The sequence below is a fragment of the Danio aesculapii genome, chromosome 1 (genome assembly GCF_903798145.1).
Source record: "Danio aesculapii chromosome 1, fDanAes4.1, whole genome shotgun sequence".
Classification (NCBI taxonomy): Eukaryota; Metazoa; Chordata; class Actinopteri; order Cypriniformes; family Danionidae; genus Danio; species Danio aesculapii.
The window spans coordinates 35,528,991-35,549,281 of NC_079435.1; the positions used below are offsets into that span (position 1 = coordinate 35,528,991).

General features: G+C 34.7%; 2 protein-coding genes across 2 annotated transcripts; one reads left to right on the forward strand and one right to left on the reverse strand.

Moving 5' to 3' along the window:
* Nucleotides 1–235: 235 nt before the first annotated feature.
* On the forward strand, nt 236–13,455 carry map9 (microtubule-associated protein 9). The gene is made up of 14 exons (XM_056479448.1): nt 236–326; nt 432–506; nt 608–719; nt 1,112–1,732; nt 3,533–3,738; nt 3,912–3,996; nt 4,135–4,190; nt 5,414–5,484; nt 6,198–6,354; nt 6,479–6,568; nt 6,677–6,838; nt 7,919–8,064; nt 8,268–8,403; nt 12,705–13,455. The coding sequence occupies exons 2-14, from the start codon at nt 432–434 to the stop codon at nt 12,822–12,824; spliced, it is 2,037 nt and encodes a 678-aa protein (XP_056335423.1). The 5' UTR covers nt 236–326; the 3' UTR covers nt 12,825–13,455.
* Nucleotides 13,456–18,423: 4,968 nt separating this feature from the next.
* npy2r (neuropeptide Y receptor Y2) lies at nt 18,424–19,563 on the reverse strand. The gene has a single exon (XM_056479558.1). The coding sequence runs from the start codon at nt 19,561–19,563 to the stop codon at nt 18,424–18,426; it is 1,140 nt and encodes a 379-aa protein (XP_056335533.1).
* Between the last annotated feature and the right edge of the window lie 728 nt (nt 19,564–20,291).

Sequence of the window (20,291 nt, forward strand, 5' to 3'; positions counted from 1 at the left end):
AAGCATGCCCTGCTCAAAATATTTAAAATTCTTTAACATTAAAATATCCACATGAATATCATGAATATTAGCTCCATATATTCTGTTGATAAATTCAGATGTCGATTAACTGGTAAAGCTTCGGTATTTAATGTAAAAATGGTTTGCCATATAGTAATCGACAGGAAGCGTACAATGCAACATCTCTACGCCGTCGGTGAAGCTCAGCCTTTATCGTAGTAGGTTTCGTAAGCTCATCCGGTTGTTGCTTTGGTAACTCGCATAAACAAATGGCGTCCATGATGAGCTGAAAACACTGGCTGCCTCTCGTTTCTTTGGGTGTTACGGTAGGTTTTATTTATTTGAACGTTTGGTGTTTTAATAAAACATTTAAAAGAGCACATTACTTTGTAACGTTAAACAACAAATATTTAAACATTATGTTTGATAAGATGGACGACGAACCTGTTTCCACAACGCTTGCTTACACAAAAAGCCCCAAAACATCCAGAAGAACAACTTTTCAGGTAACATAACGTTAACGCGCTAGAAACATCAGACTTTGTCATAATGACGCATTATACGTACATGTTGTTGTTGTTGTGTTGCTGTTTTTGTTGAATTTTAGGACGAGCTAAAGAAAGCTGTGTCTGCTAGAGCACACAGGCATAGTTATTCTGATGACTTTGAAAATGATGACGATGAAGAAGACTGTAAAGTTAAAGGTGATGATGACGACGGTAGGTACATTCTGTTTAAATTACATTAAAGGAGTTTATCTCACACGACATATGAAGAATTAATTATCAAAATAATAAAAGAACCACCGTTTTTAGAGTTATTTTGTTGTTGTTCTTGCTAATTTTCCATACTCAAAACATGATTTCTGAAAATTACAAAAACAAAATCTAGAATCTAGTTATGTCTAGTAATTTTCATAAATCATGTGTTTCACATTAAATTACAAAAAATATTCAATTACTTATCTGTATATATATATATATATATATATATATATATATATATATATATATATATATATATATATATATATATATATAGCGTGTGGTAAATATTTAAGCTTTACACATTGTTTTTACCTTGACTTTAAATGTTGGAATTGTTTCCGCAGATATACTCAACACACTTATTAAAACACAAAAGCAGAAAAAGGAGAGATTTAAAGCTATGAAGACAAAGGGCAAAATCAACGATTTCATGCTTTCAGACGATGAAGAGGAAAATGTCAAACCCAAAAAAGTCTCTTTCATGAAAACCAAAAGGACCAGCTCACCTCTACACTTTGAACAGTCAAACTCAGCAGGAAATGCAGATGGCCAGCGTAGTTCTGTTCATTCCAGCCAGTCCAGGAATTCATCTCAAAGTCCAAGCAATTCTTACACTCCAGAGAAAAATCAACAATCGGATTCCCCCTTTTCCTCTTCATCTGACAAAAATGTACCTGAGTCCACTTTACTCCAGAATGATGAACAGTCGAAATCAGCAGTGTGGCTGAGGAGCCAGACAGAATCTTCTATGATGAGGAAGAGCCTATCAGAATCTCCACTGCCACTAAACTCTGAGAACAGTCAGTGGGATTCGTCCATCCCTTTTACATCAGAAGGGTCACAGTGGGACAGTCCAGTGCCATTGCCTTCAGAAAAAGATGAGGACAACCGGAAGATCGAGAAAGATGATGAAGTGCCTGTTCCTCAACCCAGGGAAAGAAGTGTTAAGTCAAAGCTGTCAGCAGGTTAGACCAAACATTTAAAAATTTTGCTAAGTTATTAAATGTAAAATTAAGTTTCAAATTCTTAAGACTGCATTTGTTTGACAGCACAGTACAGTTCAAATAGCTTTACTAGTTTTTTAGTTTGGGCTTTTTAAAATTACAATTTTTTAAAATTCTTTAAAAAAAAAAATTATTTTAAAATGTAATTTATATCTGTGATGGAAAAATGTTCAGCAGCCATATATACAAGTAGTCACAATATCATTCTAATATGTAGAGTTTTTATATTAAGTTATTATCAGTTATTATTGGTGCTCAATTATCATAAATAACGCTTATTATTATCAGTGTTAGAAAGCATTTTATTTATTTATTTTTCAAAAGAACAGCATTTGTTTTAAATAAAATACTTTTGTACTATGACAAATGTTTGCTATCACTGTTTAACAACTGAACGTAGTTTTGCTGAACAAAAGTACTTTTTTTTCTTTATATTCAAATAGGTGGCAACACCAAAGCTCCAAAAAATGCCAATTTATAAATTAAAATGGCTATCACAAAGCATGTAACGTTTCGAGCACACCGGCTCTTCCACAAACAGTATTCATCACAGCATGTTGCTCTTTTTATACACTTCCGGATCACATGATCTCATACATTACCTCACAACAAAAGTAGAAAAATACACATTAGTAAATGACACAACTTACATATTCAAAACGAAAATACAAAAACAAACCCTAATAATACATCACAAATAAAGAAAAACTTAACGAAATATAACAAAGAAATAAAACAAAATATAGCCAAAAAACCTTTATCCAAACAACTAATTAAACATTGAAGAAAAGAACGAACCTCAAACTCATTTGAACTTCTTAGAGACAATGTATCTAGAGTGAAAATCCAAAAGGCTTCTCTTTGTAACAGCAATTTATCAAGATCTCCCCCCAAAACTTGTACATTTAACAACTTTCATCTCTATGTATTGTAAAGTGGTGACAGAATGTCTCATAACTGAAAGATATATATATTTTTTTTTCGGTAAAGTTTTTTTTTTGGCTATATTTTGTTGTATTTCTTTGCTGCATTAAGTTTTAGAGCTTTGGTGTTGTTGCCTTTTTTAATATATTTTTGCACTTTTTGTTGTTTGCTGCTGAGCACCCATTTAGAGTGATGTGCGTGCACTTGTGCATTTTTTCTTCTTTTTTTAATAATTATTTATTATAAGAATAATTATAAGTGATTCTTGAGCACCAAATCACTTTATTAGAAAGATTTCTAAAAGTTCTTGTGACACTGAAAACTGAAGTACTGCCTGCTATACATAATTTTTTTTAATATTGTTATTATTGTTATTATTATTATTCATTATTATTGTATTTTTGTACTATTGCTTCAAATAAATAAAGCTTTGACTAGCATTAGAGACTTCTTTCAAAAGTCAGGTTTTTTCCTGCGTAGAGAATTATGAGGCGGCCACCTCCATCAAATTTTGTACTGTACCACCTTCACCTTTTAACAAAATCAAGCAGGCAGTCTGTATTTACTCCAGGACTGGCCATGTATTTAATTACATTTAATGTTAGCCTTTTTTAATAAGACAATGTTTATGAGATAAGATTACAAGAAAAGTGCAAACTGTATTTTTTGCAAGTAGCAAAAATTTTGTGATTGGGATACCACCTCCATCTCATTTTGACCCAGGAAAAACTTTGTGTACTTTTGAAAAGTTGATGAAGGTTGCATGATATTTGTCAGTTAAATCACCTATAGGAAATGTCAGAAACCAACAAATAAAACACCCTTTTATTTTAACAGGTTGTCTACTTCAAGATGTGTCACCCAGGCCTAAGCCCAGGCAGAAGACAAGCAATTTGTGTGACACTGGCCAGATAGAAGAGGAAACAAAGCCTGAAACCCCAGACTGCAGCAGAACAGCCACATCCTCTATGTCTATAGCCTTCTCCAACAGATCTTCCTCTGAGAAGAGTCAAGCCTCTATCAATGAGTGTACAAGTGTACAGGTAAAAAAAATGTATAGTAAACCAGAGGAAGAGAAATCATACAATTAATGAAAATGCATTTAAACTGTTTAAAATAGTAAAACACAAGTGCAGGGATCTGTTTTTCAATTACAAGAATTATTAATCTTGTTCAAGCTGATGTTTTGACCCTTTCTTTTTTAACTGTGCTTCAGGGTCCTGATGGAGACCAAGCCATGACAGAAAGATTGTTTTTATCAGCAGAGCAAGTATCTGAAAATCCAGCTATTGCAGGCAGTGGTATGTGAAAAAAAACAGTTTATTGTTTATAATAGTATTGAGATTATATTTTGGTTTATAGTATTGGTGACAGATGACAATTTATAATTGTTAAACAGTTATTAATAACTTTGTATGTGTGCGGAATTTTCATTCTAGCTGCCACAGAAGAGAGTAAAGAGAGAAATTGTTCTACATCCTTTGAAGAAAAGCCTGTAAGTCAGATAAAGTGTGAAAATTTTTTATTATTATTATTATTATCATCATTATTATTAAAAAGTCCCTGTTATAGGTTTTTGAAAATGACCTATCATGCAGTGTGTAACACAGCTCTAAGTGAAAGAAAACATCCATTATACTGAAAGTGCACCATGTTTAACCTGTTGATTCTTTAAAAAAGTCTTGATTCAGAGTTGTTTATATGAAATATCCTGAATTCAAATCTTTAACCATTTTGTGTTGATATCATATTGATATCAAAACCTTGCCAAATATGGACCCGGAAAAACTTGAACCTGCCTTTCCCTTCAAACGCTAGCAAAGTGTGGAGGGTGGGATTGCATCATGACACAGATGCATGATCACACTGATCATAGACCACTGTTTAGCTAAGCCAACCCTGTGCTGTGTTTGTTCCTGTGATTTTTCTAATGATTAATACAATAACCTACCCCGCAACATGGGATTCACCGGACTTTTTTTATTAAAAGAAGGATCAGCACCAAAGACTATTAATGTATACAGTACCGTTACTAGACATGCAGTAACAGTATCGTGTAATGTATGCAGTAACATTATAGGCACCCAGCTGCAGGCGTGCCAATAAGAACCCCTGAGCTTGTGATGCTCTGGTGTTTCCCGTTGCTATGGCCACCGTCAGCTGTTTTTAGAGGTGGTGCTGTCAATTTTCAAAATAGTGTAGCTTTTGCCATTGTGTCTATTAATACTGAATGTGTGCCATAGTTATTACTACGTGCTATGTTTAAGAACAGAGCAATATGCTGGTGTTTAACTGCATTGGGCTCACACATATACTCTGCACCTGCAGTTTTTTTCTATCATGCACTAAACACGGTCAACCAACCACAAATGACAGGATCACCACAGATTAGCATCACACAAAGGATTGTATTGAAGAAAAAAAATTATTCGCTCAACAAAAAATTAGGGAGTTATTGGGATAATTCGGTAAAAATAAATACATATAATTTTTTGACCTTGCATGCACATCATCCTTTTGCTGGAGACCCCCAAAACCAAAATCTGACCTTTTCTAATGCATAATAGGTGCTCTTTAAAATCACAGAATTGGGCATGTTTCAGCACAGTAATAAGAAGCTAAATAATTACTAAATGATGCAGTAGCCCACAAATTAAGGTGAATTAACTTATGTTAATACTGACAGAATTTTTAAGTGTTTACTCTTTTTCCAATCAGGAGAGTTCCCAAGGTGACCTTGAACAAGCATCAACCACACCAAACCATATGTCTAGAAAAACTACATACAGGTCAGTAAATTTGTTATTCGATGGTCTAATACTGGTTTTGGACTCACAATGCTTGCTATAAACACTCTTTGTCAGCTCAGGGATTAACTCAGGAGTGTGTGCTTCTGGAAGTGTGACATCTGCAGCAAACAGGCAATCACATGAAACATAGAGTGTCAGTTTGATTCATTTCGTGTGAGAAGGTTTGCTTCTCTGCTAAGCTTTAAATCCTTATGAAATACTATGAAATACCCATTGTTAATGCATTCACAAGGCAGGGAAAACATCCAGATAAATCTCAACGCATTGACAATAGAAATAAAACTCTTTAATCGTTAAATTTGAGTTAAACAGGACCTTTTAATTTTTAAAATGAACACCAATCCTGTAACTTTTTCTTTTGTCTAATAACACGATTAAAAACACTTAAATGGAATCAGAGATATTTCTGAATACACTATGGAAAGTAATTGTAATAATTAAGCAATAAATTTTGTTTTTTAAACTTAACTATTAGACTGTCAGCGAGAAATTACTGCTATAATATTTATAATATTATAAACATGCTGCATTCAAACCATGTTAAACTAAGATGTATCTGTTTCTAACTATTTTGTTTAATACAATGTTAATTGTTTAAAATGTTTTAAAGAGGGAAAAAATGCTCACTTTACATGCAACTATAGAGTGTGAAACTCATTAAACATTGGAAACTGAAATATTTTGGGCTTTAGACCTTCAAGCTCTCAGTCAACCAGTTCCAGAAAGTCCAAGCGTTCCTATAAAGCAGAGTCTAAATACTTGGGAACACTGAAAATTTTGGATCAGAGAACACAGGAGGCTCAACAGGTTCCGGAAGCAGCAGATTCACTAAGAGCAGCTGTCTACCAGGTTAGACGCTTACTAAAACATTATTACATTAGATGACAAGTAGAGAATGACTTTTATTGTTTTATTGGAGAAAAAGATTTTAATGCATCTAGCATTTGTTCGAAAAAAAAAAAAAAAAAAACAGGAATGGCTGAAAAAGAAAGAAGAAACTTTGGAAATCAATAGGAGGGCAAAAAAGCAGGAACAGAAAATGAAAGAGGAGAAAATGCAAGAGGTAATTAAGATAATATAAATATAATATAAATTTCTTCTTCAGATAATACAGTGAAAATCTATAGAATCCTTTGTAGGGTTTATTAAATGTGTATTGTTTCCCTTCTAGGAAAAGCTTTCTAAAACTGCAGATGCAAAGGCCTCTTACGATGCCTGGAAAGAGAAAAAACGAGACGTCATAAGAAAAAAAGTTAATGAAAAACAGAAGCTAATCAACCAACAACAAATGGAAATGGATAAAAAACAAGAAAAAAAGGAAACAGCAAAACAGGTTCGCGTTTTTCATAGAAAATATTTATAGATGCAATTATTATGGCCCGTTTCCACTGAGTGGTAAGGTACGGTATGGTTCGGTACACTTTTATGGCCGTTTTCACTGTCAAAAGGCATACTGAACCGAACCGTATCGTACAACTTTTTCAGCACCCCTTCTAAAGGGTACCAAACTCGAGAAAGGGTACCAAAAGGTGGAGCTACACGCACAGCTGAACGCTGATTGTTTACAGAGATACGTCACGAGCTCGTGGAGCTAGCCAGAATGAAAACAAAGGAACCGCCATGTTTTAAATACACAGCTGAGACATTACATTGTAATACTATATGCATATAATAACGAGCCATGGATGACCCGAGCTCAAACAAACCTTATCGTTGTCTTGAAGTGCAGCCACAAAGCCAAGAAGAACAAAATCTGCCGTGTCCTGTTGTTGTTTTCAAGACTAAAAGTGTGAGCGGTTTTCTCTTCCTCCAGGGAGCTCGTGATCGCATCTATATTTGATATAATTAACTTCTTGAGCTGACGATAATAACGTGCATTATTATCTCCGACATCTGATCTTTTCAAAAAAGAAAAGGACAAACGTGAGAGTGAAGCGCGAAAAAACATATCGGAAACTGTAAGGGTCTGTATGTGTTCATATATGTTGCATTTATTTATTTATTTTATATAATTGCAGATGTTATAGTAGGCTATTTTGTCATTGATCTGCAGTTATAATCAAATTATGTTCATAGAAAAGTTAGTAATAAACACTTATACACAAGTATTTATATGTATAAAGCATCTGTTTTGTGAGAAGTGCTTCTCATATGATATGTGAACGACCTTTATAGCTTTATTGTAGACATTTATTTGAGTAAGAATGACACCAACTGAAACTTTGTCGTACACCACACCTACCAAAAGGGTACACTTGGTAGTGGAAACACAAGCCTGATAAAGGTGACCCGTACCGACCCGTACCGTACTGTACCAGTCAGTGGAAACGGGCCATTAGAAATACTTTATTAAACAAATAGGAAAGCGATCTATTTATTTATCCACTACACATCTAAACATTTCCAAAAGCAGGTTTTTGAGAAGTGGAAAGAGGAGCACGACAGTATCCTTAAAGACAAGATCAGGGAAAAGAAACAGGCTGAAAGAAAACAGAAACTACAGCAGGTCACAGAGAAAGAAGACAGAAAGAAGGACTGCTCCTCTGCTTTCACTAAATGGTAAGAAAGTCACATTTGAAATATACAGAACTTTAATTTTAGTCTTTCTCTTTTGTTAAATAGCTCTCATTTGGACATGCTCAAGCCACTCAGCAATTATGTATTGATTAAGATGTAAATGAGCTCTCTTTGTAAAGCCTCCTATTACAATTGTGCCATTGAGCAGAACATGACTTTGGGTAATTACTTCAAATATTACACAGGAGCGACAAAAAGAAGGACGTCATTGAAGAGAAAGTACGGGAAGAACGCAGGAAGCAGAAGATAAAGGAAGTGGAGGAGCAATATGAAAAGGATGAAAAAGATAAAATGGCCCTGGAAATGTATGACAAATGGCTGGTGGGTTATAGTAATTTTCATCATAAATAGACCACTTGCATTAACTTAACTATTTCACAATCACACATCAATTTTCTTTTTAAAGACACTAGCCTAACACAAAATAAATTAAATTACTTAAAGGTGCTATAGAATGTGTTAATGCAATATTATATTGTTCTCTGATATTGATATTAAAGGTATGCACAGTGCATCTGGAAAGTTTTCATAGCGCTTAATTTTTTCCCACCTTTTTTATGTTACAGCCTTATTCCAAAATGGATTAAATTCATTTATTTCCTCAAAATTCCACACACAATACCCCATAATGTGAAAAAAGCTTTTTTTGAAATTCACAAGTACACAAATATTCACAAGTATTGCTGTGAAGCTCTAAATTGAGCTCAGGCACATTTTGTTTCCACTGATCATCCTTGAGATGTTTCAGCAGCTTAATTGGAGTTCGCCTGTGGTAAATACAGTTGATTATACATGATTTGAAAAGGCATACACCTGTCTAGATAAAGTCCTAGGGTTGACAGTGCATGTTAAAGCACAGACTAAGCATGAAGACAAAGGAATTGTCTGTAGACCTCAGAGACAGGATTGTCTCGAGGCACAGGGCTGGGGAAGGTTACTGAAAAATTTCTGCTGCTCTGAAAGCTCTGAAATGAGCACAGTGGCCTCCATCATCCGTAAATGGAAGATGTTTGAAAGCACCAGGACTCTTCTGGCCAGCCATCTTAGCTGAGTGATCGGGGGAGAAGGGCCTTAGTCAGGTGTAACCCGATGGTCACTCTGTCTGAGCTCTAGTATTCTTCTGTGGTGAGAGGAGAACCTTACAGAAGGCAACCATCTGTGCAGCAATCCATCAATCAGGCCTGTATGGTAGAGTGGCCAGACGGAACCCACTCCCTGCCTGGAATTTGCCAAAAGGCTTCTGAAGGACTCTCAGAACAAAATTCTCTGGTCTAATGAGACCAAAAATGCCCAGTAGACAGGTGTTCCAAGATTGTGGCATCATATTCAAAAAGATTTGAGGCTGTAATTGCTGCCAAAGGTGCATCAACAAAGTATTGAGCAAAGGCTGTGAATACGCATGTACATGTGATTTTTCAGGTTTTTTATTTTTAATAAATTTGCAACAATTTCAAAAAAATAAATAAAAATAAATTCACATTGTCGTTATGGGGTATTGTATGTAGAATTTTAAGGAAATAAATGAATTCAATCCATTTTGGAATAAGGCTGTAACATAAAAAAAGTGGAAAAAGTGAAGCACTATGAATACTTTTATAGATGCACTGTATGTTAGGTAAGTGCAAAAATTCTCTAAAAACAGTTTTATGGGTCCATTTTCAACCTGTGTTTGCCTGAGTATGATGTGGTTGGTTTTGCCCAAATTTGGAAGGGTTGTAAATATTAATTAGCTCTGCATTTTTGTCAGTACCTGACAGTCACACACACAGACACACACATAGTGTGATATGCTGTACTCTGAAATACACACATAAAAAATAATCATATTTCAGTTGTCGAATAGCAAATAACATTTTAACAAATTGAGTAATAATACAAGTAATAATACATTTTATGTGTAATGCACTTTTCTTAGACTCAGAGCCACTAGGCAAAAATACTAACAATTGCAGAAACAGCACAACAATAAAAAGATACAACAAAACAATAACAACGTGAACCATAACATAAAATTATAAATTAACAAAAATAATCATCCTAAGTTAAAAGCAATGCTAAAAAGGTGAGTCTTAAGAAGTTTCTTAAAACAGTCTAGAGAAGCAGCATTCCTAATACTGATGGGTAGTGCATTCTTTAGCTTAGGCGCACTGTAAAACCCATGGTTTTGAGTTTACAGCGTGGCTGATACAGGGTAAGTCTCGAAGCCGAACAAAGACTGCGGGCTGGAGTGGCGAGAGTCACCAGGTCACAAATGTAACCAAGTGCTAGCCCATGCACTGCTTTGAAGGTTAAAATCAAGGACTTAAAATCAATCCGTGACTTAATAGGAAGCCAGTGTAGATGTTGAAGTACAGGAGTAATATGATGGTGTGATGAACTGTCAGAACAAAGCATGGGCCTGTATAATGATAACCGTTATGATAACCTTGGATAAAAATGTCATGCTTTCACGGTATTGTGATTATTGCTCTAAAATATATTACTTTTAAATGTCTGGGTAAAAAAATTTAAATAACTTTTTTTCTGTTTTGAACACGATGACTGTATCCGAAATCACATACTTCCATGCTATATAGTATGCTAAAAACATTATGGGAGCCGAGTGGTATGCCCGAATTCATATAATTCAAAAAACGGTATGTGAGAAATACCCGAATGACCTACTAGTTTCAGCGAGATTATGAAGTGTGCATCCGATGGACACAACACTATCCTATGATACATCGCAAGAAAATTCATGAATGGGAGTGATGCGGATATGTCACGTGATGATGACAAAATATCATCCGTAGTACATCCGAGCTCCATTCATACTACTTACATTCATACTGTATAGAACGTACGTTTCTATCAGTTGAGTAGTAAACTCAAATTCAAATGCTGTACCTACTGAGTAGTAGACGATTTCGGACGCTGCGGATATGTTTATATTATTTAAAAAAAATAAAAAATCTTACATATACCGTTGGAACGGTATAACAGAAAATGTTGGCGGTTTTAAAACCTTGACTTCTCCAAACCGTGATATACCTTGAAAATGGTTATCATCCCATAGTCAGAACCTGTGCAGTGGAATTTTGAATATACTGTAATCTTCTGAGAGAACTTGTAGGTAAACCCCCAAAAAGGGAATTACAGAAATCGTGATGCAATAAAGGCATGGATAAGCCTCTCCGCATCAGGTCGTGAGAGAGTCTAATCTGTGCAAAATTGAGTAGATAAAATATAGAGATGATTCCTTGATCTTTTAAATGAATCTCTTCAACTTAAGTGGTAGAGAGCTTTATTTTAGCTAGAATGAGTGAGTGAGCTACTTTTTTCAACAAAAGGGGCAGAAAAAGATGTAAACCGATAAGTCTAATAAAGTTTATTGGCATACTTTCATTCCATAAAAATCACAGTTAGGGCTTGAATGGTATGAAGAATAAACATGCATTAAACACTTCTATTCAACAGTTTACATGTGTTTTGTTCCCTCATTGCAAACCTACACATGTGTCTGTTGCCTCATTACAAACATACATAGCAAATTTCACAAAATACATGTTAAACTAACAAAAGATACATTTAAATAGAACATATGCTTCTTTGTGGTGGTCCTGAATACATTTATAATCAGTATGTCTCACATTTTGCAAGCTCTGAACACTCCATGATCATGCATGGCCACCTGCTTCATGGAACTGTTTCTTTACTTTTACTTAAACATGTTTTGGTTTTAAAATAATAGTAAATACAAGGTTATTTAATGTAAGCAGGGGTGGTGCGGTGGCACAGTGGGTATTGTAGTCGCCTCACAGCAAGAAGGTTGCTAGTTCGAGCCTCGGCTGGGCCAGTTGACATTTCTTTGTGATGTTTGCATGTTCTCCCTGTGTTCGCATGGGTTTCCTCTGGGTGCTCCGGTTTCCCCCACAAGACATGCAAAATAGGTGAATTGGGTAAGCTAAATTGTCCTTAGTGTATATGTGTGAATGAGAGTGTATGGGTGTTTCCCAGTGATGGGTTGCAGCTGAAAGGGCATCCGCTGCGTAAAATATATGCTGGATAGTTGGTGGTTCATTCCGCTGTGGTGATCCCTGAATAATAGAGGGATTAAGCCGAAACGAAATTGAATGAATTGATTAATGCACGCGGTCATATTAATGATTCCAGGTAGATTTTCAGAGTCAGTGTTTTGATCTAATTTTACATTCAATATTTAGATTAGAAAGAGGAAAATAATAGTGTTTGAGGCTTATGGTATGCCATTTCCATCTGCTGAACTCTTATTATTTAGCTATGCCTTATGTCTTGGGTGTATTCGGCTTAGGTACTGTATATTCATATTCATTCTATGGCAACTTTAAACAAAATCAACAAGCTAACCAATCCCTCTGTGAAATGTTATTTGCCATTCAGTTGCTGTCATTATAGCAGAAAAAAAGAGAAATGGACAGGCCAGTCATATATCTATGAAGTCGGTTCTCATTTACCATGTTATGCATTAAACCAAGGATATTCATATGCTTTGAGACTGCATTTAATCTATATTTAAACTACATTATTCTCAACATACTGTGTATGTATTGATTTTCCTCTGTATGTTTATATTGGATTGACATGGTCCTGGTCATTTTTTACAGAGAAGAAAAGAGTTTCAACAAGAGAAAGAGAGAAAAGAAAAGAGGATACAGGCTATTCTTCAAGAAGAGCCCCCTCCACCCTGGAGCCCTCCTAACAAAACCATCCCATTTGGAAAATGAACTTTATTTCATTTTTATTTTTACCCTGTTCTTTGACATTTAATATAATCACATTTCAGGAGCACTGAAAACACTATATGGCATTTTCATTAAGATGTCTTTAAATTAGAGCAGCACTTTTAAGATATTTGTCTAAAGTTCATAAACCTGGCATACAGCTATATCAGTGCTATAAAGTATTTATATAGCATTGCATTGTGTGTTATCAAGGCCTTCATATTATTTAAAATAAATTGTATTATTTGCTTTGGTTTTTATATTTGTTATTTTATTTTTTAAATAAAGTCTTACACTTGCATTTTTTAAGCACTTGTACTGAATTTGTTTACTAGCCTTTACAGTTTGGACCATTTTAATATTTGTTCTGATGACAATTGTTATATTATTTTCTCGCATAAAACATGGCTTGAAATTGTACATATGTGATTTGTAATTCTTTCCAGCCTTCAAACCCTTGCACAATCAGTATGTTTTGCAGAAATGGTCACCACAGTCTGGCATCTTTATAAGTTGTGTCATAGCCTAGGCAAGGGAACTGTAGGGGAGCAAAGACTTTAAATGTAAAGTTCACCCAAAACTTGAAATTCTGTCATCATTTACTCACACTTCACTTCACAATCCTGAGTTTCTTTTTTCTGTTCAAAAAGAGAAATCATTTTCAAAAATAAAGTCAACGTTTTCAAACTCTTAAAGGTTTGAAACCACTTAAAAATAAATAGTTTGAGTAAATTTTGTTTTTTTGGGTTAACTATACATTTGAAGGCACAGCATGCAATTTTTTGCCTTTGATGATGTGCAGTCACAACAATTAAATGCATAGTTTGATGACACTATATGACTGAGTGTGGAATTCATGGAATTCATTGTTATCTTAATTACATGCAATTACAAAACTATTTATATTATATATCATGGTAGCATGAAGCACATTTAATCTGAAAAACCTTCAAATCGAAATGAGATTGCTCAATCAATTGCTGATGAGATACGAAGTTGATGAAGCACGAAAGCAGCAGAGCTTTTATTATGCCACAGTCCACTGCTTCTAGAATCATGTGGGAAAAAAGCAATGCTGTTGTGTCATTCTACTGTAAATCAATTTTAATTTTATGTTATAATTCTGCTTAGTGTAGTTTAACAACATGCACACAAACAAGTATCTTTGGAGTTTCCCTATTTACTATAACACCTAACTGCAAAGCAAGGCTGTATGATGATGTCATTAGCAGGGTGAAAAAGGACATTGAAATCGTGTATTTCTTTGTATTTGAACATTATTCAAAACATTTAGGGTAATTTAAGCACAATAGTCAGCAAAATATATAACACTGTTCTAATGTTTTTTTGGATATTTTAATGAAAAAACATACATATTTTACCTTTAAAACCAGAGCAATGTAAATTTGCCATGCACAAAGAACTAAGGGATATAGGAACTAGCTTTTAACATATTCTGTCACAGTAAGCCTGCAAGAAATGGTCATTTCTTTGATGTTCATTTATTGTGGGATATATAAGCAAACCTGCAAAGAATGACAATGAGATGGCACCACCGCTAATGCACATTCTGAAGCTTTGAGACTAAAAGCCATCTGCTTGAAATAAAATCCCTAATGCAGCGAGATGTCTGTAGATAAATAGTTTTGTTCAGAGACAGGAATTCAATTGTGAATTGTAGATATAATACTAGTTGCTTTTGGGACATTTAAGGACGGGCAGGACGGTAATTGACAGGATCAATACTCTGAGACCCTCACATTCTATTTTTATGTTGTTCTCTTGTGCTCAGCGAGTATTGATTGCTCTGTTCCTGTCAGCTGATTGATCTTTCATGAGCCAGTGCCTATCACAATTAGGAATAGTGATCTTGATGGACTAAGTTCCATTTGTAAACCATATTTCTTCATTGTTTTAGGGTATGCAGGCTAGTCTAGTGGGGGAGTGGAGGGGGTCCGTATTACTTATGATTAAAAAGATGAACTTATAATTATAAATAATAGAAGCTGTCATAGCACACGGTCATTGTTCAGTTTATATGGAACATAAATCTCCATAAGATACAAGCAGAGACAACTGCCAACCAGACCTTAGAATCAAAATAGTCCAGTATTTCATAGCTTGTGATGCTAGATCTTATTGTGAACATTGTGCAGTATTAGAGGCTATGAAACCTAATTACCTGTGAGACATGGGGAGTCTAAAACAGAAAGCAGCTGGCTTCTTACCTATCTGCCCAATGAAAATACTATATTGAGTTACACTGTGAATTTTTGCATTATATTTCTGTAAAACCTGTTTCCGACTTTCAGGGTTTGGAGACAGAGTGCTAGGCAGTCTGACAATATTTAGTATATTGTTATGACATAAAATGTCATAGATTTTGTAATGTTTATTTGTTTAAGTCATGTTTTATTTATGACAAATAAATGTAAACAGTTTGGTGAAAAACACATATGTAAGTATATGATGGATTGTGTGTGGGGGTTAATGTTAAACAAACATCAAAGACAAAAAAGTCACTACTCACTATTTGAAATGATCACTTTTAATTTTTATTAAGAATCAATTCATAATTTATTCTTACAGTGAATACTGTGCCATTTAATTATGCACAGCATTTCCTGTGACATGCTGAACTGAACATGAAAAAACCTTTATTTATCCATTAAATGCTTATCTTGTATTTTTAGCCATCCAGGACGTCATTCACTACCCCCTAAATTTAGACATCAATCTTCTTATCATTCCTCAATTATTTTCAATAAACAAAAATCAATTAAACTTGTGCAAAAAAGTGATTAGGGTTACTTATTTCTCTACAGAAACTGAATCAGTTTGAAAGAATTTAATAATAACTTTCTGAACTGCCAGACATAACTTTTCATTCTTTTGATGGTGTGTTAAGTTTCATGCACAAGATGAGTGAGAAAGAGAGGATGGAAACATTTACTTCCAGCTTGCACTTTTGTTTCTATTTTGCTAATCTTTTTTTTTTAAGTAACACACACAAAGATCTATCTATCTATCTATCTATCTATCTATCTATCTATCTATCTATCTATCTATCTATCTATCTATCTATCTATCTATCTATCTATATATATAAATATATATATATATATATATATATATATATATATATATATATATATATATATAGTAAAAGTCAGAATTTTTTCTTTCTTTAGTAATTTTCAAAGTATGTCTGATAATATTTTTTTCTTCTGGAGAAAGTCTTTGTTTTATTTCAGGTAGAATAAAAGCAGTTTTAAATAATAAAAAAAAAAATTTTTAACCAGTTTTAAACCATTTTAAGGTCAAAATTAGTAGCCTCTTTAAGCTATTTTTTTTCAATAGTCTATAGAACAAACCATCGTTATACAATAACATGCCTAATTACCCTAACCTGTCTAGTTAACCTTAACCCTAGTTAACCCTTTAAATGTCCCTTTAAGTTTGAAAAATATCTACTAAAATATTATTTACTGTTATCATGGCAAAGATTAAATGTATCAGTTATTAGGAATGAGTTATTAAAACTATTGCGTTTAGAAATGTGTTGAAAAAATCTTCTCTCCGTTTAACAGAAATTGGTGGAAAAATAAACAGGTGGGATAATAATTTAGGGGGCTAATAATTCTGACTTCTTTCTTTTTTTAATATTTCCTAAATTATGTTTAACAGAGCAAGGAAATTTTCACAGTATGTCTGATAATATTTTTTCTTCTGAAAGTCTTATTTGTTTTTTTACGGCTAGAATAAAATCATTTTTATCTTTTAAAAACCATTTTAAGGACAAAATTATTAACCCTTTAAGCTTTTTTTTTTCAATAGTCTACAAAACAAACTATCTTTATGCAACAACTTGCCTAGTTACCCTAACCCGCCTAGTTGACCTAATTAACCTAGTTAATCCTTTAAATGTCACTTTAAGCTGTATAGAAGTGTCTTGAAAAATACCTCGTCAAATATTATGTGCTGTCATCATGACAAAGATAAAATAAATCAGTTATTAGAAATGAGTTATTGAAACTCTTATGTTTGAAATGTGTTGAAAAAATCTCTCTGTTAAAGAAAAATTGGGGGAAAAAATTGAACGAGGGGGGGATGGGGGGTAATAATTCTGACTTTAACTGTATATATATATTTATTTATTTTTAGTTTTTTAAGAATTACAAAAAAAAAATAGAATATACTCGATGTGAGATCCCTTTCTCCATTATTATCTTTATAGATCATAGGGTATTTACATGGCCTCACATCAAGAAGGTCCCAAGTCCCAAGCAGTTTGCATGTTCTCCCTCTGGGTTTGCTCTGGGTACATTATTTCCCCCCACAATCCAAATACATGCAGTATAGAACTGGACCAAGTATACTGGCCATAGTGGGTGAGTGAGTGAGTGAGTGGGTGTTTTCCAGCACTGGGAGTTGCACAAGTTAAGGACGATAACTAGTTCAATTTAAAATTTAATAACTATATTTACGTTTACACCAGCAAACAATAACAATCTGTATTTTTTATTTAGTTTATACTTTACTTTTTCCATTGCCCCTTGTAAACAGAATTCCTCTGCGTGCTACGTTTTTAGCTCATCTGTCCAGTGAATCCAGCACATGTAATCTATCTAATCAAACAGGGAATTTAGTAACCACAGGAATAAACATTCTCTAGAACTTTTTGCTAACCTGGCTTGTATAGCTTCCATGTACATTTTTATACATTTCTGCTATGGTATAACCAACTGTTTCCAAGATAGTCATTACCTTTAAATAATCTCAGAAAAGAGGGTTTAACATCAAACTGTGAGTTTTCCACTATGTTATCTGTAGTACTGAATTGCTCAGGCGCTTTATATTTCACTGAAAATAACTGGCTGTCATTGTTTTTATTTTGTAATTGATCCCAACGATATTGTTTCTCAAAATCTTTATCATTATAGCTGTGTTCTGAACTCTGCTGTTGTTTTACATTCGGAATGATTTTTTAAACAATGTCTTTATAGTTATCTTTATAGTTATCAACCTTGGTGTGAAAGGGCTTTTAGTTCACTCCAAGGGATGAGTAGGGGTGTAAAGAGCATCTGCCTGTAAAATGTGTGGCAGAATAATTGACAGATCATTCCACTGTGGTGACCCCTTAGGGAAATTGAGTAGTAAACACAAATTTAAACATAATTAAACACTGTAACAAAAAATGCATCTCCCTGTGTTTGTGTGGGTTTCCTTCAGGTGCTCTGGTTTCCCCAAGTCCAAAGACATGTGGTATAGGTGAATTGGGTAGGCTAAATTTTTCGTAGTTTATAAGTGTGTATGGATGTTTCCCAGTGATGGGTTGCAGCTGGAAGGGCATCCGCTGCGTGAAACATGCTGGATAAGTTGGCGGTTCATTCTGCTGTGGCGACCCCAGATTAATAAAGTGACTAAGCAGGAAATAAAATAAATGAATGAACAAAAAAAACAGCATTTCAACACAAGCCACAAATTTACTACAATTGTCTCATAACTTCAAATTTACTTACAATCTTCCTTTTACGTAGACTTTTTACATTTTTTGTCATTGTTATGTTCACATTTTGATATCTCAGAAACCAAGCAGCCATCACACAAGTGTGTTTTCTTGTGTAAGGGCAATACTGATTGTGTTTTCCATATTACGTGTACATTTTTCCCTTACTGCCTCACTGCTGCAAACCCTTCTCATTCCATTATTTAACCTTCCACACTTGAACACAGCAACAAAAGATCCTCTGTAGTTCCTATTCATCCAACCATAGAGGATAGGATTTGCAAAAGTGGAGCACATGGCCACAATATGGAAAGCTGTATAGAGCAATTTGAAGTCTTTCATTTCCAATACACTGCTGTCGATATCCACAGCAAGCTGGAAGGCATGAAATGGCAGCCAGCTAACGGTGAAGACCACTACCACAGCTACAAGCATTTTTGTTGTTTTCTGTCTTCGTTGATGGCGGTCGCTGCGGCCACCGCCAGGGCTGACATGATTTCTTAGCTTGTTCCAAATCCGAGTGTACGCAAATGAAATGATAGACAACGGCAGGCCATATTGTAGAAAAAACATGGCGATGCTGTAGATGGTTCCATCTGTGCTACTTCCAGGCCACTTTTCTGCACAACCTTGAATCGTCTGCTCAGGCGAAAGGTCAAAGGTCACATATTCACGGAAAATAGCAAGAGGGCTAGCAAGGATCGCGCTTGCCACCCAAGTGATGGCGATGACAACTACGCACATGTCTTTGGACATCTTGGTTTCCATGTGGTAGACGATGCTACGGTATCTGTCCAGTGCTATAACGTTAAGTGTGATGGTTGAAACGTGGACTGCTAAGCCTTGCGCGTACGGCAATAGGTAACACATCACCTGTCCAAATTTCCACTCTCCATAGAGTGTGTACATCAAAGTAAAAGGTAAACACAATGTGTTTACCAGCAAGTCTGCTACAGCCAAGTTTACAATGAAATAGTTAGTCACCGTGTGTAAATTGCGAAACTTGTATACGACATATATGACCAAGGAGTTCCCGGTCATGCCAAAAAAAATGATGGTGCTGTAAGCCAAAATCAAGATCACTTGAACACCCACCAGTTTTGTACTGTCTTCCAGACCATCCAGTAAGACTCCATCAACTTCAGCAGTGTCTGGTGCGCAACAGTTTGTGGACTGATTTAGCTGGCTCAGGGTTCCGTCTTCAGATGTGTTTATTTGGGTTCTTATATCCATGTTTACATTAATTCTCAGAAGTCACTTACTCTGGAGAAAAAAAAGAAAGTAATGTGAAAATAATTTTCAAAATCTATTTTGTATCATAGCTGATGAAAGGACTGAGGAAAAACATTAAGCCAAAACTTTTTGTTAACTTGAATTAAAAGTAATTTAAAATATATATTAATACAACACTTCTGTCTGGTTTTCCAATCTGATTGGCTGGTAGCCGTGTGATATTCTGCAATAACAGCACTGGACCAGCCTCCTCACCCTTCAACCTTGTGTATTACTCCGCCTACATACAGCGACAAGCAGAGACACTCTACAGTTTGACAAACTTTGAAGCTTTTGGACAACATAATGTACTTTTGAGGCTTTTTTTAGTCAAGAATGTAGTTGTTAAGTTTGCAACTATGCAGTTTATTTATAAGAATAGTGCCTATTTCAAAATATTTATAATTTCTGAGAGACAGCACGTCGGTGGTCATTAGCCAAAGATGGTTGACGTTATCTATCCACAAGATGGCGATAGAACCGCATAAAAAACCCTTAAAAGATTAAACGGCGTCATTTCTAACTACAGCTTATCAAATCGTTATTAAACTGGTAAGTGATATTCTAAGTCGATCTCTCTCTTTTGCATGTTGTAGTGCTGTATTTATACCATATAATTGTAGTGTATTGAGTGTGAGATAGGACTCGCATATCAGGAATGTGTGTTGTGTTGACAGAAAAAAAGAAGA

What these genes read in the sequence shown, in the direction of transcription:
- map9 (XM_056479448.1), top strand. Translation starts at nt 432, where the DNA reads ATGGACGACGAACCTGTTTCCACAACGCTTGCTTACACAAAAAGCCCC. An exon ending in TAAAGGTGATGATGACGACG is followed by an intron (nt 720 to 1,111) that starts GTAGGTACATTC and finishes TTGTTTCCGCAG; the next exon opens with ATATACTCAACACACTTATT. An exon ending in ATGAGTGTACAAGTGTACAG is followed by an intron (nt 3,739 to 3,911) that starts GTAAAAAAAATG and finishes ACTGTGCTTCAG; the next exon opens with GGTCCTGATGGAGACCAAGC.
- npy2r (XM_056479558.1), bottom strand. Translation starts at nt 19,563, where the DNA reads ATGGATATAAGAACCCAAATAAACACATCTGAAGACGGAACCCTGAGC.